This window comes from Hyperolius riggenbachi, chromosome 6, assembly GCF_040937935.1.
Source record: "Hyperolius riggenbachi isolate aHypRig1 chromosome 6, aHypRig1.pri, whole genome shotgun sequence".
NCBI classification, from domain to species: domain Eukaryota; kingdom Metazoa; phylum Chordata; class Amphibia; order Anura; family Hyperoliidae; genus Hyperolius; species Hyperolius riggenbachi.
The window spans coordinates 271,379,303-271,398,270 of NC_090651.1; the positions used below are offsets into that span (position 1 = coordinate 271,379,303).

Below are 18,968 nucleotides of genomic sequence, written 5' to 3' on the forward strand. Positions count from 1 at the left end.
TTATCCACTTTGTCAATACATACTACACTATTGGGGCTCTTGGTGTTCTTCTGTTTATCTCATCAGTAGTATTTACAATGTGTTACTATGTTTATTATGACTGCAAATATATTTTATTTTTCTTTGTTATAGACGATATTTTTCCATATTTAATAACATTATTTTAACCTATTTATTATTATATCTTAGATAAAGATGAAGAAACAATATAAAATTGTTAGAGACAATATCTTAAAATTTCAGCTATATCCCGCGGCCCTTTTTCCTGGTACCTTATTCGATGTATGCATGTTAGCTATATCAATCATCAACCATACACAGCAATAGTTTATGCAGGCACCTGTTTTACAGTTTTTTATCCTCTGCTTTACACACAGATTCCTGAAAACACCAGTTTTGACACCATGCTTCTAGAGTACGACTACCTGTGCCCGGACACCACTGGTGAAAATTCAGAAGAAAGTCTGAGCTTCCAACGTATCTTCATCCCTTTGCTCTACAGCCTGGTATTCCTGGTTGGCATCACAGGGAATAGCCTTGTTCTCTTTATCCTCATGAGACACCGTCGATCACACTCAAGCACTGATACGTTCCTTGTGCACCTGGCTATAGCAGATTTGCTCATGCTCATTACATTCCCCTTTGCTGTGGTTGAGGCTATGACTGGATGGGTGTTTGGAGATTTCCTCTGTAAAACTGTAGGAGTCATCAGCCGTTTAAACTTCTTCTGCAGCAGCCTTCTCCTGGGATGTATTAGCATTGATCGCTACCTGTCCATCATCCATGCTATAAATGCCTTCAGGAGACAATGTGTCAGAACTGTACATATCCCTTGCTGCTGTGTGTGGTTTTTATGCTTTCTTCTTTCATTGCCCAACTTCTACATTCTGGGAACCTATGAAGAACATAATTACACCTGGTGTGCATATCGGCAAGGATATTTTCCAGACAACGGTTGGTGGCAAGCTGGAAGGTTCCTCAACCACGTGGTGGCTTTCTTATGTCCACTGATCCTTATGAGCTACTGCTATTCTCATATAATAGCTGCCTTGTACAAGTCACCAAGACCAGAAAAGAAGAGAGCAGTAAGAGTAGCCATAGTGATCACTGTGGTCTTTTTCCTGTGCTGGACTCCCTACAATGTGGTTATCTTGGTGGACACTTTAGATCGACTAGGAATAAAAAAAAGTTGTATCAATCAGAAACAATTTCATGTAGCCGTGATAGTTACTGAAGTGCTAGGTTTTATTCACTGTTGTCTGAATCCCGTGCTCTATGCTTTTGTAGGTGTAAAGTTCAGGAAAGATGCTATGCGTGTTTTAAACTGTATTGGATGCTTTAAGTCATCAATGCTTCGCAATGCAAACAAACTTTCTAGGAGAGGAAGTTCAACAGAATCTGAAAGTGGTACAGTAATGTCCAGCATCTGAACTGGCAAAATTGTCCAAAATATATGACTTATGAAATATTATTGCCATCTGTTATGAAAAATAATGAATTGTAATGTTAACAACTAAATTCTGTTATCCAGTTTAAAAATGACATAGGTACATAGTTACATAGTTACATAGTTATTTTGGTTGAAAAAAGACATACGTCCATCGAGTTCATCCAGTATAAAGTACAACACCAGCCTGCTCCCTCACATATCCCTGTTGATCCAGAGGAAGGCGAAAAAACCCTTACATGGCATGGTCCAATTAGCCCCTAAAAGGAAAAATTCTTTCCCGACTCCAGATGGCAATCAGATAAAATTCCTGGATCAACATCATTAGGCATTACCTAGTAATTGTAGCCATGGATGTCTTTCAACGCAAGGAAAGCATCTAAGCCCCCTTTAAATGCAGGTATAGAGTTTGCCATAACGACTTCCTGTGGCAATGCATTCCACATCTTAATCACTCTTACTGTAAAGAACCCTTTCCTAAATAAATGGCTAAAACGTTTTTCCTCCATGCGCAGATCATGTCCTCTAGTCCTTTGAGAAGGCCTAGGGACAAAAAGCTCATCCGCCAAGCTATTATATTGCCCTCTGGTGTATTTATACATGTTAATTAGATCCCCTCTAAGGTGTCTTTTCTCTAGACTAAATAAACCCAGTTTATCTAACCTTTCTTGATAAGTGAGACCTTCCATCCCACGTATCAATTTTGTTGCTCGTCTCTGCACCTGCTCATTGACAGTGATTTAAAAAGCATAAAGTGCATATATAATAATGCGTTAGTATGCTTAGGTTTTAAAACCCTTAATTGAGGCCTGATCAATAATGCAATATACTTGCAGTACTGATTAGGGTCCTGTTTTATAATACTTGTATGTCACTTCTAGAATGTACAGTAAGGACCCGTTCACACCAAAGTGAAAAGTGCAGCATTTACCGGATGTTATCAATAGGATGTATTTACACTGTCAAATAAAACGCAAATGCACAACACAATCTTCAGAACGCAAATGCAAAGCCCCGAACCTGTTGCATTTTTCCATAGCTGGACTGCAAATTCCATACCACAAACACAAATCTGACACAGTGGAAGCCTATGGAAACAGTGTCTATTCTCACAAGGCTTCCCGCTGCATGAAAAACACATACCTGTCCCATGGAAATTTGGCACCCTCATCCCCACTCTTCCTGTCTACGCCTAAGGCCCAGGCCTTTGTGACCTTGCCAGAAATCCGTCTCAGCATTGTGTTAAGTCTGTGATGTTAAAAATTATTCCAGCCACCACAGCATCTTCCCCACAGAGAAAAAGACAGGGGGGGGGGGGGATATAAAAAATGTACACAGCGCTTCCTCCAGCTCCCTCTGGTCTGATCACACCCTCGCTGTCGTCCTCTGCTGCCTGCAGCCTCTGCAAATTGCAAGCACAGGCTGGCTGCATTTGTGCCCCATCATGCTCCTGTGGCTGGGAGCTTTCTGCCCTAGCGCAGTAGTACTGCACAGGCTCAGAGCGCTTTCAGCCGCGGGAGCGTGACAGGAGAGCGTGGACTGTGCCTGTGCCGACTGGCCCTGACTGGACGATTTGCTGGGGTCCGTTGCGGAGGCTGCAGGGCTGCAGGCAGCGGATGGTGGCGGTAAGGGATCGATCAGACTGGAGGGGGCTGGAGGGAGCGATCAGGTATGTATACATTTTTTATATACCCCATCTCAGTTACACTTTAAACCTTATAAAAAAAGAATTTAAACTCACCTCACTCTTCAGAGTCCTAATCAGAGGTGTATCTACAGAGGTGCAGGCATGGCATGTGCCCCGCATTGGGGTCACTTCTCCACAGCATCCCTGGAGTTCTCCATTTAGATTCTAGTTCATGTCTAGGGGACATTCTGCTGCCTGGTTACATTTTTGAGAGGGCGAAATGCTGCCAAATTGTTATTTGGGGGATATGTACATGATGACCTAGTGCCATACCTCATTCTTATAGATCATGCTTCACTTTAACTTGGGCATAACCAATTTAACTGAGGCTACACCTTAAATACAGCTTACATTTTTGGGATTGGAACATCCCCTCCCCCTGCCCCAGGGTGGATTTCAGTGTCAGCCACAGGCACTGTTTTCCGTAGATACATCTCTGGTCCTAGACTTTCAGACAGAGGAAGCAACCTTTTTAGTAGAAAAAAAAATTAGAGCATTCTGTGCATATTTTATCTACTAATTAGAAAGGATTTTCTACAGCTACAATATATGTTATCAGTGAACTGTCTTTGCTCAGTAACTTCATTTTCCATATGTAAATATGCCTGAAAAGGGAGCCAGGATCTCTCTGGAACCATTATTTTTTAGTACTTCAAACAGCCAATAAAATATGTCAAACTAGGTTCCACCCCACGATAATTTTAAAGATATACAAAACAGACAAAAGGGGTTTTAAAGGGACTCCGAGCAGTGCGGAAACTATGGAAAGATGCATACCATTTTAAAGCTCTCTTTCTCCTCTTTCCAATGATATATAAACCGCCGCCCTACGCCTTTTAGTTTTAGCTATTTTCGCGATTGAAATTGCAGTGGCCGCGATTTCAATCACGAAAATAGAGAAAACTAAAAGGCGTAGGGCGACGATTTAGGTGTCGCCAGAAAGAGGAGAAAGAGAGCTTTAAAATGATATCCATCTTTCCATAGTTACATTGTATTACACAGGGCGACTTTTTCTGCTGAATGGAGCTGTTGACACTGAGGAAAGTGTCATCCTGTGTAATACAAGTAACTATGGAAAGATGGATATCATTTTAAAGCTCTCTTTCTCCTCTTTCTGGCGACACCTAAATCGTCACCCTACACCTTTTAGTTTTCTCTATTTTCGCGATTGAAATCGCGGTCACGGCAATTTCAATCGCGAAAATAGCGAAAACTAAAAGGCGTAGGGTGGCAGTTTATACATCATTGGAAAGAGGAGAAAGAGAGCTTTAAAATGATATGCATCTTTCCATAGTTTCTGCACTGCTCGGAGTCCCTTTAAAGGAACAGCATCAGTCTTTAATTCTTCATAAATATCAATAATCTTGACTGCAGTCATATGAACAAGATATCCAATCACAGAACCAAAAAATGCCTGACACGTGTTTCACGGACAGAGGACGCTTCCTCAGAGGCAAAACAAGTGCGTTCTATCAACAGTAACCAGAGAATCTGGATCAAAAGCACCGCAATCTCGGATGCTGAATGAAGCCGTGTAACACCACGGTGTGCTGTATTCCGATAGAGGAATAGACGCTCTCCGGACGCTCCTGTATCGGAATACAGCACACCATGGTGTCACGCGGCTTTATTCAGCATCCGAGATTGCGGTCCTTTTGATCCAGATTCTCTGGTTACTGTTGATAGAACGCACTTGTTTTGCCTCTGAGGAAGCGACCTCTGGCCGTGAAACACGTGTCAGGCATTTTTTGGTTTTGTGATTGGATATCTTGTTCATATGACTGCAATCAAGATTATTGATATTTATGAAGAATTAAAGACTGATGTTGTTCCTTTAAAGCCCCTTTGGCCATTATTTTTAGTGCAAGGAAACTTTCCATTCAGGGATGTTTTTTATTGTTATTATTATTTTTTTTAAATTTCTCTGCTAATTTTGCAACTTTACAATCTTTATATCTTTGAATATTGTTTACATACTTCGATCTCTGTTTTTATACTTAATTTCATATTCACAGCTTTAGGTGTCAGAGATTTATAGATATGTGTATTTAATTAAAGTGCAACTTTGTGCCAAGTCAATTAGGCCTCTTTCACAGTGGTGCATTGCAGTGTGGTGTAACGACCGCTTTGTAACGTGGCTTATGCAACCTTGCCAGTGCAGCAGGTGTGTCTAACTGGTCAGGGTATGGTAGCACACTGCGAAACACACGTGTTGTAACAGGTACTGTGAAGCATACCTTTTATTGACTGTATGCTTCACTGTTTGTGAAGCAACATGACTGTAACTTTGGTATGACTTTTTCAATCTGTTGTGTTCCTGTTATACTGTGAATGTGGCCTATGGCTTATAAATATGTATAAGTTTTCTAATGCATTCAATAAATCTAGAGAAATTTATTCTGCAACGGAATTAAGTGGATTAAGCTTTCTCATTCATATATGTAACTGACCACAGTGATTAGTGGTTTGTTTAGCTGTTTTATGTAGCATGTGGATTGTGATATTAAAGGACAACCGTGGTGACATGTGACATGATGAAATAGACATGTGTATGTACAGTTCCAAACACACAAATGAAATAAGTAGGCTGTGTTCCTTTTTTTTTCTTTCTCTGCCTGAAAGTGTTAAAGGACTTACGAGGCCAAAATCTTTAAAAAAGTAAAGTACCTAGAAGATGTTTAAATGCATGGAGGACGTCGTCCGCACCCTCCATGCAGTTCTGCCGGGTCCCCTTCCTGAAAGCGCCCCCCCCCCGTGCCGATCGCAACCCCACAGGCCGGGTCGGGCTCTCATGCCGCTCCTAATATGGCCGCCGGAGCTGGCCGCGGCTGCGCAGTCCGCATTGCCCCGAATGCGGCTGCGCAGCTCTAGGGCCAACCCCTCCGATCCATGCTACAGTGCGTGGTTCGGAGGGTTGGCCCTAGAGCTGCGCAGCCGCACTCAGGGCAATGCGGACTGCGCAACCTGGAAGATTCTTAAATGCACAGAGGACGCCATCCGCGCCCTCCGTGCAGTTCTGCCGGGTCCCCTTCCTGAAAGCGCCCCGCCCCCCCATGCCGATTGCAACCCCACAGGCCGGGTCGGGCTCTCATGCCGCTCCTAATATGGCCGCCGGAACTGGCCGCGGCTGCGCAGTCCACATTGCCCTGAGTGCGGCTGCGCAGCTCTAGGGCCAACCCTCCGAACCACGCACTGTACCGTGGATCGGAGGGGTTGGCCCTAGAGCTGCGCAGCCGCACTCGGGGCAATGCGGACTGCGCAGCCGCGGCCAGCTCCGGCGGCCATATTAGGAGCGGCATGAGAGCCCGACCCGGCCTGTGGGGTCGCGATCGGCACGGGGGGGGGGGGGGGCGCTTTCAGGAAGGGGACCCGGCGGAACTGCATGGAGGGTGCGGACGGCGTCCTCCATGCATTTAAACATCTTCTAGGTACTTTACTTTTTTAATGATTTTGGCCTCGTAAGTCCTTTAAGCATCAGGTATGGAAGTAACAGTTTCTGTCCGGTTCAGGACCGGGTCAGACTATAGCATAACCCCCGCTGATTAGTAATTACAGCCATAAAACACGTTCCTGTCAGTAAATGGCTTCCGAGAGCAGAAAAGAGATAAATAGAGTCAATAATTTAGAGCAAACTTCAATGAAGGTGTCATTGAGCAGAGACAACTAAACAGTAAAATCTAGTTTTAAATATAAAATAAAACTGGGATCTCTAAAAAAGTCATTTTTAGGAGAAAGTGGATAGATACAATTGTTTTTCTCATCAGTTTATTTTCACCTCGGATGTCCTTTAAGTCTATCATGAACGTTTTTTCAAAAGTGTTTTAATAGAATGATTCTTTTTCATGCTAATTGTATAGAATATAATTTTCAAAGTACAGTATTGTTCATTTTTTTTTCCTGGGACAATATGTAATAAATATTTTTTTAAGATTAAAAAAAAGTGTGCTCCTTTCATTTTATGAAAATGCTAAACCAAAACAGATCAGTCCATTGATCCTCAGTTACAGTGGGATGTGAAAGTTTGGGCAACGTTGTTAATCATCATGATTTTCCTGTATAAATCGTTGTTTGTTACGATAAAAAATGTCAGTTAAATATATCATATAGGAGACACACACAGTGATATTTGAGAAGTGAAATTAAGTTCATAGCATTTACAGAAAGTGCACAATAATTGCAAAATTAGGCAGGTGCATACATTTGGGCACCCCAAAAAAGAAATGAAATCAATATTTAGTAGATCCTCCTTTTGCAGAAATTACAGCCTCTAAATGCTTCCTGTAGGTTCCAATGAGAATCTGGATTCCATTTTGCTGAATGCGCACGTGTGCACCTGTTTAACCCTTCAATGGAGGGGTTTCATGTGGTTGAACCACCAGTGAGCAAGTAAATACTTTTAATATTTAATATTTTTAGTTTCAAATTGTTTTATTAAAGTTTAGTAACAAAACAAGTTATGCAATAAGGTTGCCCCGATAGGGCCAAAATTACAATGGTATGCTTAGGGGGTAGGGGGAGAAAATAAAAAGTAAACGGTGGTTGACATCATGAGAAAGCAATGGGTTTGTTAGATACAGAATCAACAAGAGTGGTATTCAGATTATGCATGCAGGCAATCAAGGTGTTCATATGTTTAAGACCATGGTTCGTAGCTGTTGCGTTTCAGTCAGGGATAGCCAGGGTTGCCAGGTTCTAATGAAAGGTAAGGTGGAGTCGTTAGCAATTGCCAGAAGGCGTTCATTTATAAGAATATCGTTTATTATTTCTTTAGTTTGGGTTAGAGATAGGGTTGGTTGAAGCCATTGTCTGGCCAAATGTATTCTGGCAGCCTTGGCTATGTGCTGAGCTAATCGATGTTGAGGAAATTTCCATCCTTTAGGCTTGTGGCCTAGTAGTAGAAGAAGTGGATCGGTTGGTTGTGCTTTTTCAAGTGTCGAGTTGATGAGGGCTGACACCTGATCCCAGTAATCTCGGGCAAGTGGACAAAACCACCAAGTGTGGGCCATGGTTCCAACCCGACCACAGTTAATATTTAATATTTTTAAGTACTTTTTCAGCCACATTGTGGGACTTCTTCAATTGCTAAGTGATGAAGAGTTATTTTAAGCAGATTATAAAAAATGTCCATATTTTTCGGACTATAAGACGCCCCCTTGTGTCATCCTGTGTCCCCCATGGGCCTGCTTCTGTCCTCCTTGTGTCCTCCTCTATACCCCTTGGTGTCCCCGTGTCCTCCGTTTGTCCCCCTGTGTCTTCCTCTGCATGAGCACAGTACAGGGAGTCCCAACATTGCGGCGGGTTGGAGGTTCGTATTGGCAGGCATTCACAAGTCAGGAACTCCCAGCATTTGGACTATAATCCAAAAAATACAGTATCTCCTAGGAAATAAAATTAATGGCTTATGGGCTAGTTTGTCTATTTTCTCCCAAGCAGCAAATTAAGATGAAATCAAGCAAGCTTATAAGTGAGCCAACTAAGAGTGTGAATACTGACGTTAGTTCAAAATTCTTTTTACCAAAAACAAAGTATCTTTATTAACAAAGGCAAACTACCCTTCTGTCAGCAGCACTGAGCTCAGACACCACATCAGACAGCTTCAGTAGGCACTTTCAGTGTGAATTTGGGAGATGTCTGCACAGGAATTTATACTACAATAAGGGCCTGAGCCCACTAACGCATTTGTGTCCGCTTCTGTCCGCTTTTCAGTATCTGTAACATTGATGTGTTGCTGAAAAGCGGAAACAACTGCGCACAACTGCGTTAGTGGGCTCAAGCCCTAAGGAGACACAGCCATCCTGGACAGGTTAGTCTTCACTAGAGATGGAAACGAAAGCCCAAAACAGCAAATTGAACAAGACATACTTTATTAGCAATCATGTACAGTAGATAAATGACTATACTTAGCAAACCTGAAGTGAAAAACAAAACATATATTGAATTGTATGTGTAGTACTGATAATAAATAGAACATTAGTAGCAAAGAAAAGTCTCATTATTTTTTATTCAGTTAATAGCCTTTTTTTTATAATATTGCATCATTCTGTCATATTTGCAATTTACAAATCACACTCTGTATTTTAAACTTTAAGACAGAGCAGAGCTAACGACCCTTTGAACTTTCCTGTAGTAAAACCTTATCTCAACCTGTCTCTCGCTGTTTCATGGTTGTTTAAGTGCTTCAAGAGTACCTGAACCAAAGCTCAGGTACAAAATTAGCTACTTACCTTAAAGGGGCACTATTGCTAATTTCATCTTTTTCAGACCCTTTAAGATACATATGTCTTTTTGGAGTAATGTTATGGCACAGTATATAGTCTAATATAAATGTAATTGTTCACTGCCAATAATGATTTATAGCCAGGCAGTCACGCTGCCCAGCTGCCAAGGACCCCTTTCGGTAAGCTGGCAATGAAACGGACGCCTATTGTTGTCCGTTTCTATGGCAACCCGACTGGCTTCTGAACTGTGCAGTCTGTGGCGGCTGGGCAGCGTATCACCACACAGCGCACACACCCAGCGCTGTACAGAGGAGGCTGCGTCCTTCGCTTTATGGCGGCTGCTGTGAGCAGAGTAACTGCACGTTAGTGCAGTTATAAGGTGGAAAAAGGTAAATGAGCTGGCCAGAGGGGATTCAAATAACGGCAGCTCTACCATCAATAACAGATGCCTCCCTACTATACAATGGTATAGTCTGCATTGGCGTTGGAAAGGGAAAGCTACTGACGTGACTGCCTGGCTATAAATCATTATTGGCAGTGAATAATTACATTACTATATACTGTACCATAACATTACTCCAAAAAGACATACGTATGTTAAAGGGTCTGAAAAAGATGAAATTAGCAATAGTGCCCCTTTAAGTGAGGGATGCCTCAGGCCCCGTTATACTTAATCAGTTGGTATGCTTTAGTGTGGGTTAGTATGCGTTAGTACGTGTTAGTGCGCGTTGGTACGCATTTTTTCCATAGCAGTGCATTGGGAAGAAGATTTCAGTTAAAATGCGTTAAGTGTGAAAGGTCCCTAAGGCAAACATGGGCATTACTTTGAAAATCAGTTTTCTTTCCGTTTTAACTGAGAGCAACTAATTAAGTGTAAAAGGGCCCTCAGGATCCTAGTGAGGCTTCCCTCGCTACTCCATTGTCCACTGTTGCTGAGTGCTCTCCCCCAGAAGATTAGCGATAAGGCATTGTCATCAGGGCCGGATTTAAGGCAAGGCCACATAGGCCATAGCCTATGGCACCACAGGATCAAGGGCAGGTGGACAGCAGGCAATACTGGGGTCAGCAGCGGGAAGGGTCACCTGGCTAACTATACTAGAAGGAGGAGGGTCATGAGGCTATCTATACGTAAGGGGTGGGTCATCTGGCTTCTTACACTAAAGGGAAGGGGGAGGTCAGGTGTCATTAGACTATCTATACTGGAGGGAAGGGGGGGGGTCAGCAGACTAAACAGGAGGTGGGGGGAAGGGTTATCTGGCTACCTATACTAGAGGGGGGGCAGCTGCTGACAGTGGCCTTGGGCGGTAAACAGTACAAATCTGGCACTGATTGTCATTAATCGCATCGGGGTTGTGCAGCTCCTCTTCCTGTAGCGTGGCCGTGCAATAGCCTTGCGAGCCTGCCCATGCATGTGCAGTAAGCTGGAGCCACGAGCTCCATGCTACTGCGCATGTGCAGGTGTGCTCGCGCAGCTACGCTATAGGAAGAGGAGCTGCACGGCCCCAATGTGGAGTGGGGCCACGCTCAACAATGGGGGGCCATGGAGTAGCGAGGGAAGCCTCATTAGGATCCTGAGGCTTCCCTCTCTTAACCAGTTTAGCTTTTTGGACATAGCTCCTACATCCAAAAATGCATGCTGGACAGAGGAGATACGTCCATGAAAAAACCCATTGCCGTGGACAATCACGCGCTCACCTGCGGGGATACTGGTTGCTGCCCGTTAGCCCGTAGATCAATGAATGGAAACACAATTCTCATTCATTAATCTAAGTCCCTGTGTCACTGAATCTCATCAATGAGATGCCTGCATCATTGCTTTGTTGGAAGTAACACATCCACGCATTACGTCCTGTATAGCGTACTATAATAACGCAATAGGAAGAAATGCACTAGGACATCTTGTGGCCAAATAGTAAAATTACACTTACATGCCTTTATTTTACAAAACAGACCTACACATGATTTAAAATTAACTCCTTACTTCCCACATTGTCCCAAAAATACCCAAATAAAACGTATTCAAAAATAAAAAATAAAAACAAATTACAATTTAAAAAAAACATAAATAGTTAGGATCTGAACTTTTTTAATAGGCATGTCAAGAAAGTATATTATTATTATTTTTTAAATTATAGGCTTGTAAATAGTGATGGACGCAAAACTGAAAATTTCCAAATAAAATATTTGTGCCATACATTGTAAGAGAGACATAATTTAAATGGTGTAATAACCGGGACAAATGGGCGTATAAAATACGTGGGTTTTAATTATGGTTTTATTTTAAAACTATAATGGCCGAAATCTGAGAAATAATTTTCTTTTTTTTCACAATATTCCTGTTAAAATGCATTTCGAATAAAATAATTCTTAGCAAAATGTACCACCCAAAGAAAGCCTAATTGGTTGCGGAAAAAATGATGTAGATCATTTTGTTATGGTTAGTAGTGATAAAATTATTGGCGAATGAATGGGAGGAGCGCTGAAATTATGCATAGGTGGAAAAACACTGAAGGCTGAAGTGGTTAAGGTAAGTGTCTGATTTTGATCCTAAGCTTCAGCTGTCTTCCACTCAAGTTGGGTCAAAGAGCTCAGAGAAGCTCTTTTGCATAGATAGCAACTGAAGTTTCTTAACTTTTCCTGTACTGGAAACAATATGAGACTCTATTCTTTGCTACGAAAGTTCTATTTCTTAGCTGTACTACAAATACAATGCATTATATCATAAGTTTATTTTCGCTTTAGGTTTGATTTAAAGTTGACCTAAACTCTTGCATAGGACAGAAGGAGAACATAGAGAAATGCAGCCTGTATGTATTTAGTGAGTTTAGCCTGTCTAATTCACCCTCATTTGTGTCTAATCACAAATTGTAATTTGATCTTTCCCTGTGTCACATGACTGCCAATGGCAGAGATGGCAGATAAGCTCATTTGAAAGCACAGGATGTCAACAATATGTCTGCTTCCATGAATCAGGAAGTAGAAACACTGCAGATTTATTTTAGGATTTGTACCAGCTGTAACAAAGAAATGCTTTTTGTTTGAAGGCTATTATGCTGTTATGTATCTTTTAGAGCAGAGAGGACGTTCTGAGTTCAGGTCCACTTTAATTGAATACAATTAGTGTGTGAGCTAGATTTGCTTGGGACTGCAGTACAACTTGCTTTCTCTCCTATCTAACTGCAGTATGTGGTTGGGGCCATTAGCTGTGTGAGTATGTGATACACAAGGAAGGAAAAACAATAGTTGTCAGACTACATTGTCCAAATTCTTTGCATCACAGAAAGAGACATGTTTTTTCATGAAAAGCTGGGACTTTTTAAGTAACAGGAAGTGTGTATAAGACCTCAAGTTTGAAATATCAGGTGACAGATGGATACCAGCACAGCTGCAGCAAGCACTGCTAGAACAATGTTTTTTCAGTTTGAAAAGTTTATTTCCGAAGCTAATACTCATTACATACACTGGTCAACAGGACTGTTTAAGACTATGCCTTGTTCAATTTTGAACTTAGTTACACTTTAAATTTGGCTAGGTGGTGTTTATTGGTGGCTGGATAGTGTAATGGTTAAGGGCTGTGCCTCTGACACAGGCGACCTGGGTTTAAATGTTGGCTCTGCCTGCTCAGTAAACCAGCACCTATTCTGTAGGAGACCTTGGGTAAGACTCCCTAACGCTGCTACTGCCTATAGAGCCCTAGTGGCTGCAGCTCTGGCGCTTTGAGTCCGCCAGGAGAAAAGAGCGATATAAATGTTCTGTGTCTTTGTCTAAGGGTAGTTTCACAATATAGATGCAATATGTAGCAATGGTATGTTCACGTGATGCTTCGGATTGTCAGAATGACGCACAGCATGCTGTGCATTTACCATATGGTGTGCGCAATCTCAGTTGCAGTGGTGCATAATTCTATGCACTGTATGCGTCGCTGTATGTGTTGCATTGCACTTGTAGTGCGCAATGAAACGTTTCAACACTTTGGGAACCTATTTTACAGGATGTGCAATGCAGCATGCAGCTGCAGCTCTGGTGCTTTGAGTCTGCCAGGAGAAAAGCACAATATAAATGTTCTGTGTGTTGTCTTGTGTCTTTATTGGATGCAATAGGAATATACATGGGCTGAGCTGGAACTTGGAACATGACTAATCAAATTCAGAAGGCTTGTAATCGATAACTAACAGATTGATTGGTTAATGAGTTGTCAGGTATGAAACATTAAAGTGGGAAGAAACTCCATATTACCAGGGAAAAAATTAAAATAAATCATCCAATAAGAAATTATTTATTTAGTTCACTTATCCTGTTGTGTTTAGTGTTCACCGTCAGATTTAGGAAAAATATGATATGAAAAAAAGAAAATAATACTGTTTCTCTGTAATACCAAAAGTGACATTACTTTTCCCTTTTCTTTTTCGTTTTTTTTAACCCAGCTCAGCACAGCAAAGATCACCTAGATGAAAGGCTTACATCACTGTGTTAAAGTGGACCTGAACTCTTGAACAGGACTGAAGAAATACATAGAGAAATGCCCCCTGTATGTATTTAGAGAGTTTAGCCTGTTTAATTCTCTCTCATTTGTGTCTAATCACAAGTTGTTATCTAATTTCTCCCCTGTGTCGCATGACGTCCTATGGCAGAGATGGCAGATAAGGTCATTTGAAAGCACAGGAGGTTAACAATATGTCTGCTTCCATGAATCAGGAAGTAGAAACAGTGCAGATTTATTTTAGGATTTTTATCAATTACCTTCTGGGATTCATTAACCTTTTGGTTGTAGTGTCCTTATCTTATCTGAAATATGAAGTTTGTGTTATTTGCATTTTTAGATAAGCTTGTTACTGTAGCTACAAAGAAACACTTTCTACAATCCTGTTGGAACTGCCAAGTTCGGCACAGTTCAGCAAAGGCAGACAGACCAGGTAAAAAAAAAATAAAAAAAAAAATTGCATTTCAATTGCAAAAATAAAAAAAAAATTGCACTGTATATACACAGTGGGATGCAAAAGTTTGGGCAACCTTGTTAATCGTCATTATTTTCCTGTATAAATCGTTGGTTGTTACGATAAAAAATGTCTATTAAATATATCATATAGGAGACACACACAGTGGTATTTGAGAAGTGAAATGAGGTTTATTGGATTTACAGAAAGTGCGCAATCAGAGCCGTTTGAGGTATGCTACCTGAATATAATTGAAAATCTGTGATGTGAGTTAAAGAGAGCTGTCCATGCTCGGAAGCCATCAAACCTGAATGAACTAGAAATGTTTTGTAAAGAGGAATGGTCCAAAATACCTTCAACCAGAATCCAGACTCTCATTGGAAACTACAGGAAGCGTTTAGAGGCTGTATTTTTTCCAAAAGGAGGATCTACTACTAATTTATTTTTTTTTGGTGCCCAAATGTATGCACCTGCCTAATTTTGTTTAATCAATTATAGCACACTTTCTGTAAATCCAATAAACTTAATTTCACTTTTCTAATATCACTGTGTGTGTCTCCTATATCAGGGGTCCCCAACCTTTTTGAGCCCGGGGCACACTATCCCGACCAAAATTTTCCCCGGGGCCCCCCTGGGGTGGGGGGGGGGGGGGGGGGGGGGTTGAGTGGGCGTGGCTAGTGTCGGCGGCAGCAGCCCCCCCCCTTTTTTCCCAGATTCTACAGTATAGCAAGTACAGTTTCCACAGTATAGCAAGTCCAGTTACCACAGTATAGCAAGTACAGTTAGCCCAGTATAGCCAGTATAGTTACCCCAGTATAGCAAGTACAGTTACCCCAGTATAGCCAGTATAGTTACCCCAGTATAGCAAGTCCAGTTACCACAGTATAGCAAGTACAGTTAGCCCAGTATAGCCAGTATAGTTACCCCAGTATAGCAAGTACAGTTACCCCAGTATAGCCAGTATAGTTACCCCAGTATAGCAAGTCCAGTTACCACAGTATAGCAAGTACAGTTAGCCCAGTATAGCCAGTATAGTTACCCCAGTATAGCAAGTACAGTTACCCCAGTATAGCCAGTATAGTTACCCCAGTATAGCAAGTACAGTTACCTCAGTATAGCCAGTATAGTTACCCCAGTATAGCAAGTACAGTTACCACAGTATAGCAAGTACAGTTAGCCCAGTATAGCCAGTATAGTTACCCCAGTATAGCAAGTACAGTTACCACAGTATAGCAAGTACAGTTACCCCAGTATAGCCAGTATAGTTACCCCAGTATAGCAAGTACAGTTACCACAGTATAGCAAGTACAGTTAGCCCAGTATAGCCAGTATAGTTACCCCAGTATAGCAAGTACAGTTACCACAGTATAGCAAGTACAGTTAGCCCAGTATAGCCAGTATAGTTACCCAAGTATAGCAAGTACAGTTACCCCAGTATAGCCAGTATAGTTACCCCAGTATAGCAAGTACAGTTACCACAGTATAGCAAGTACAGTTAGCCTAGTATAGCACGTACAGTTAGCCTAGTATAGCAAGTACAGTTACCACACTAAACCAAGTACAGTTAGCCTAGTATAGCAAGTACAGTTACCCCAGTATAGCCAGTAGTTACCCCAGTATAGCAAGTACAGTTAGCCTAGTATAGCAAGTATAGCTACCCCAGTATAGCCAGTAGTTACCCCAGTATAGCAAGTACAGTTAGCCTAGTATAGCACGTATAGCTACCCCAGTATAGCAAGTACAGTTACCACACTATAGCAAGTACAGTTAGCCCAGTATAGCAAGTATAGTTAGCCCAGTATAGCCAGTAGTTACCCCAGTATAGCCAGTAGTTAGCCCAGTATAGCAAGTATAGTTAGCCCAGAATAGCAAGTATAGTTAGCCCAGTATAGCAAGTATAGTTAGCCCAGAATAGCAAGTATAGTTAGCCCAGTATAGCAGGTATAGTTAGCCCAGTATAGCAGGTATAGTTAGCCCAGTATAGCAGGTATAGTTAGCCCAGTATAGCAGGTATAGTTAGCCCAGTATAGCAGGTATAGTTAGCCCAGTATAGCAGGTATAGTTAGCCCAGAATAGCAGGTATAGTTAGCCCAGTATAGCAGGTATAGTTAGCCCAGAATAGCAAGTATAGTTAGCCCAGAATAGCAAGTATAGTTAGCCCAGTATAGCAAGTATAGTTAGCCCAGAATAGCAAGTATAGTTAGCCCAGTATAGCAGGTATAGTTAGCCCAGTATAGCAGGTATAGTTAGCCCAGTATAGCAGGTATAGTTAGCCCAGTATAGCAGGTATAGTTAGCCCAGTATAGCAAGTACAGTTACCCCAGTATAGCCAGTATAGTTACCCCAGTATAGCAAGTACAGTTACCCCAGTATAGCCAGTATAGTTACCCCAGTATAGCAAGTACAGTTACCACAGTATAGCAAGTACAGTTAGCCCAGTATAGCCAGTATAGTTACCCCAGTATAGCAAGTACAGTTACCACAGTATAGCAAGTACAGTTACCCCAGTATAGCCAGTATAGTTACCCCAGTATAGCAAGTACAGTTACCACAGTATAGCAAGTACAGTTAGCCCAGTATAGCCAGTATAGTTACCCCAGTATAGCAAGTACAGTTACCACAGTATAGCAAGTACAGTTAGCCCAGTATAGCCAGTATAGTTACCCCAGTATAGCAAGTACAGTTACCCCAGTATAGCCAGTATAGTTACCCCAGTATAGCAAGTACAGTTACCACAGTATAGCAAGTACAGTTAGCCTAGTATAGCACGTACAGTTAGCCTAGTATAGCAAGTACAGTTACCACACTAAACCAAGTACAGTTAGCCTAGTATAGCAAGTACAGTTACCCCAGTATAGCCAGTAGTTACCCCAGTATAGCAAGTACAGTTAGCCTAGTATAGCAAGTATAGCTACCCCAGTATAGCCAGTAGTTACCCCAGTATAGCAAGTACAGTTAGCCTAGTATAGCACGTATAGCTACCCCAGTATAGCAAGTACAGTTACCACACTATAGCAAGTACAGTTAGCCCAGTATAGCAAGTATAGTTAGCCCAGTATAGCCAGTAGTTACCCCAGTATAGCCAGTAGTTAGCCCAGTATAGCAAGTATAGTTAGCCCAGAATAGCAAGTATAGTTAGCCCAGTATAGCAAGTATAGTTAGCCCAGAATAGCAAGTATAGTTAGCCCAGTATAGCAGGTATAGTTAGCCCAGTATAGCAGGTATAGTTAGCCCAGTATAGCAGGTATAGTTAGCCCAGTATAGCAGGTATAGTTAGCCCAGTATAGCAGGTATAGTTAGCCCAGTATAGCAGGTATAGTTAGCCCAGAATAGCAGGTATAGTTAGCCCAGTATAGCAGGTATAGTTAGCCCAGAATAGCAAGTATAGTTAGCCCAGAATAGCAAGTATAGTTAGCCCAGTATAGCAAGTATAGTTAGCCCAGAATAGCAAGTATAGTTAGCCCAGTATAGCAGGTATAGTTAGCCCAGTATAGCAGGTATAGTTAGCCCAGTATAGCAGGTATAGTTAGCCCAGTATAGCAGGTATAGTTAGCCCAGTATAGCAAGTACAGTTACCCCAGTATAGCCAGTATAGTTACCCCAGTATAGCAAGTACAGTTACCCCAGTATAGCCAGTATAGTTACCCCAGTATAGCCAGTAGTTAGCCCAGTATAGCAAGTATAGTTAGCCCAGAATAGCAAGTATAGTTAGCCCAGTATAGCAAGTATAGTTAGCCCAGAATAGCAGGTATAGTTAGCCCAGTATAGCAGGTATAGTTAGCCCAGAATAGCAAGTATAGTTAGCCCAGAATAGCAAGTATAGTTAGCCCAGTATAGCAAGTATAGTTAGCCCAGAATAGCAAGTATAGTTAGCCCAGTATAGCAGGTATAGTTAGCCCAGTATAGCAGGTATAGTTAGCCCAGTATAGCAGGTATAGTTAGCCCAGTATAGCAGGTATAGTTAGCCCAGTATAGCAGGTATAGTTAGCCCAGAATAGCAAGTATAGTTAGCCCAGAATAGCAAGCATAGTTAGCCCAGTATCGCTGCCCCAGTGTCGCCAGTACAGTTAGCCCAGTGTAGCCTCTCCTCTCTTCCCCCCGCGCGGCCGCCGCTCCTGTTACCTTACGAGCGGGCAGTCGCTTCCTTATGTTCCCCATAGCTCCTCTCCTCTTGCAGCACCTCGTATTACAGCAGCGCTTCCCGCGCGGCTGCTGTAGGAAGGGTAGGAAATAGGGCAGCGGCTTCCTGTAGCGGCGATCGCCGTTACCATGGGAACGCTGCCCCGCCTCCTTCCCTCCTTACAGCAGTCGCACAGCAAGCGCTGCTGTAATACGAGATGCGAGAGGGGCCATGGGGAATATAAGGAAGAAAGCGGCCGCCGCTCATAAGGTATCAGGAACGGCGGCCGCTGGGGGGAGAGGGAGAAAGGCCAGATCCGCCGCGGCCCCCCAGAAATCTGCCAACGGACCCCCAGGGGGCCGCGGCCCCCAGGTTGGGGACCTCTGTCCTATATGATATATTTAACTGACATATTTTATCGTAACAACTAACGATTTATACAGGAAAATCATGACGATTAACAAGGTTGCCCAAACATTCGCATTCCACTGTATACGCCAAAGCCAGCAATAAATGTACAATGTGATAATAAGTACACAATATGCTGGGTAGAAAAGCCCAG

The 18,968-nt window shown here is 42.2% G+C and overlaps 2 protein-coding genes and 1 long non-coding RNA gene across 5 annotated transcripts in view; 2 read left to right on the forward strand and 1 right to left on the reverse strand.

Moving 5' to 3' along the window:
- The window catches only part of CXCR5 (C-X-C motif chemokine receptor 5), a 31,434-nt gene extending 29,645 nt beyond the window's left edge, over window positions 1–1,789 (forward strand). For both annotated transcript variants that reach the window (XM_068240838.1, XM_068240839.1), the window contains exon 2: window positions 378–1,789. In XM_068240838.1, coding sequence (XP_068096939.1) covers window positions 378–1,430 — 1,053 coding nt within the window. In that variant the 3' untranslated portion in view covers window positions 1,431–1,789. The remainder of the gene's footprint in view (window positions 1–377) is intronic.
- The window catches only part of LOC137521503 (uncharacterized), a 112,877-nt gene that overhangs the window by 53,771 nt on the left and 40,138 nt on the right, over window positions 1–18,968 (reverse strand). The gene's annotated exons all lie outside the window — the stretch shown is intronic.
- Window positions 13,805–18,968, forward strand: part of UPK2 (uroplakin 2) — a 40,017-nt gene continuing 34,853 nt past the window's right edge. Inside the window, exon 1 of the mRNA XM_068240844.1 lies at window positions 13,805–13,880. The gene's annotated coding sequence lies outside the window, so the exon portion shown is untranslated. The remainder of the gene's footprint in view (window positions 13,881–18,968) is intronic.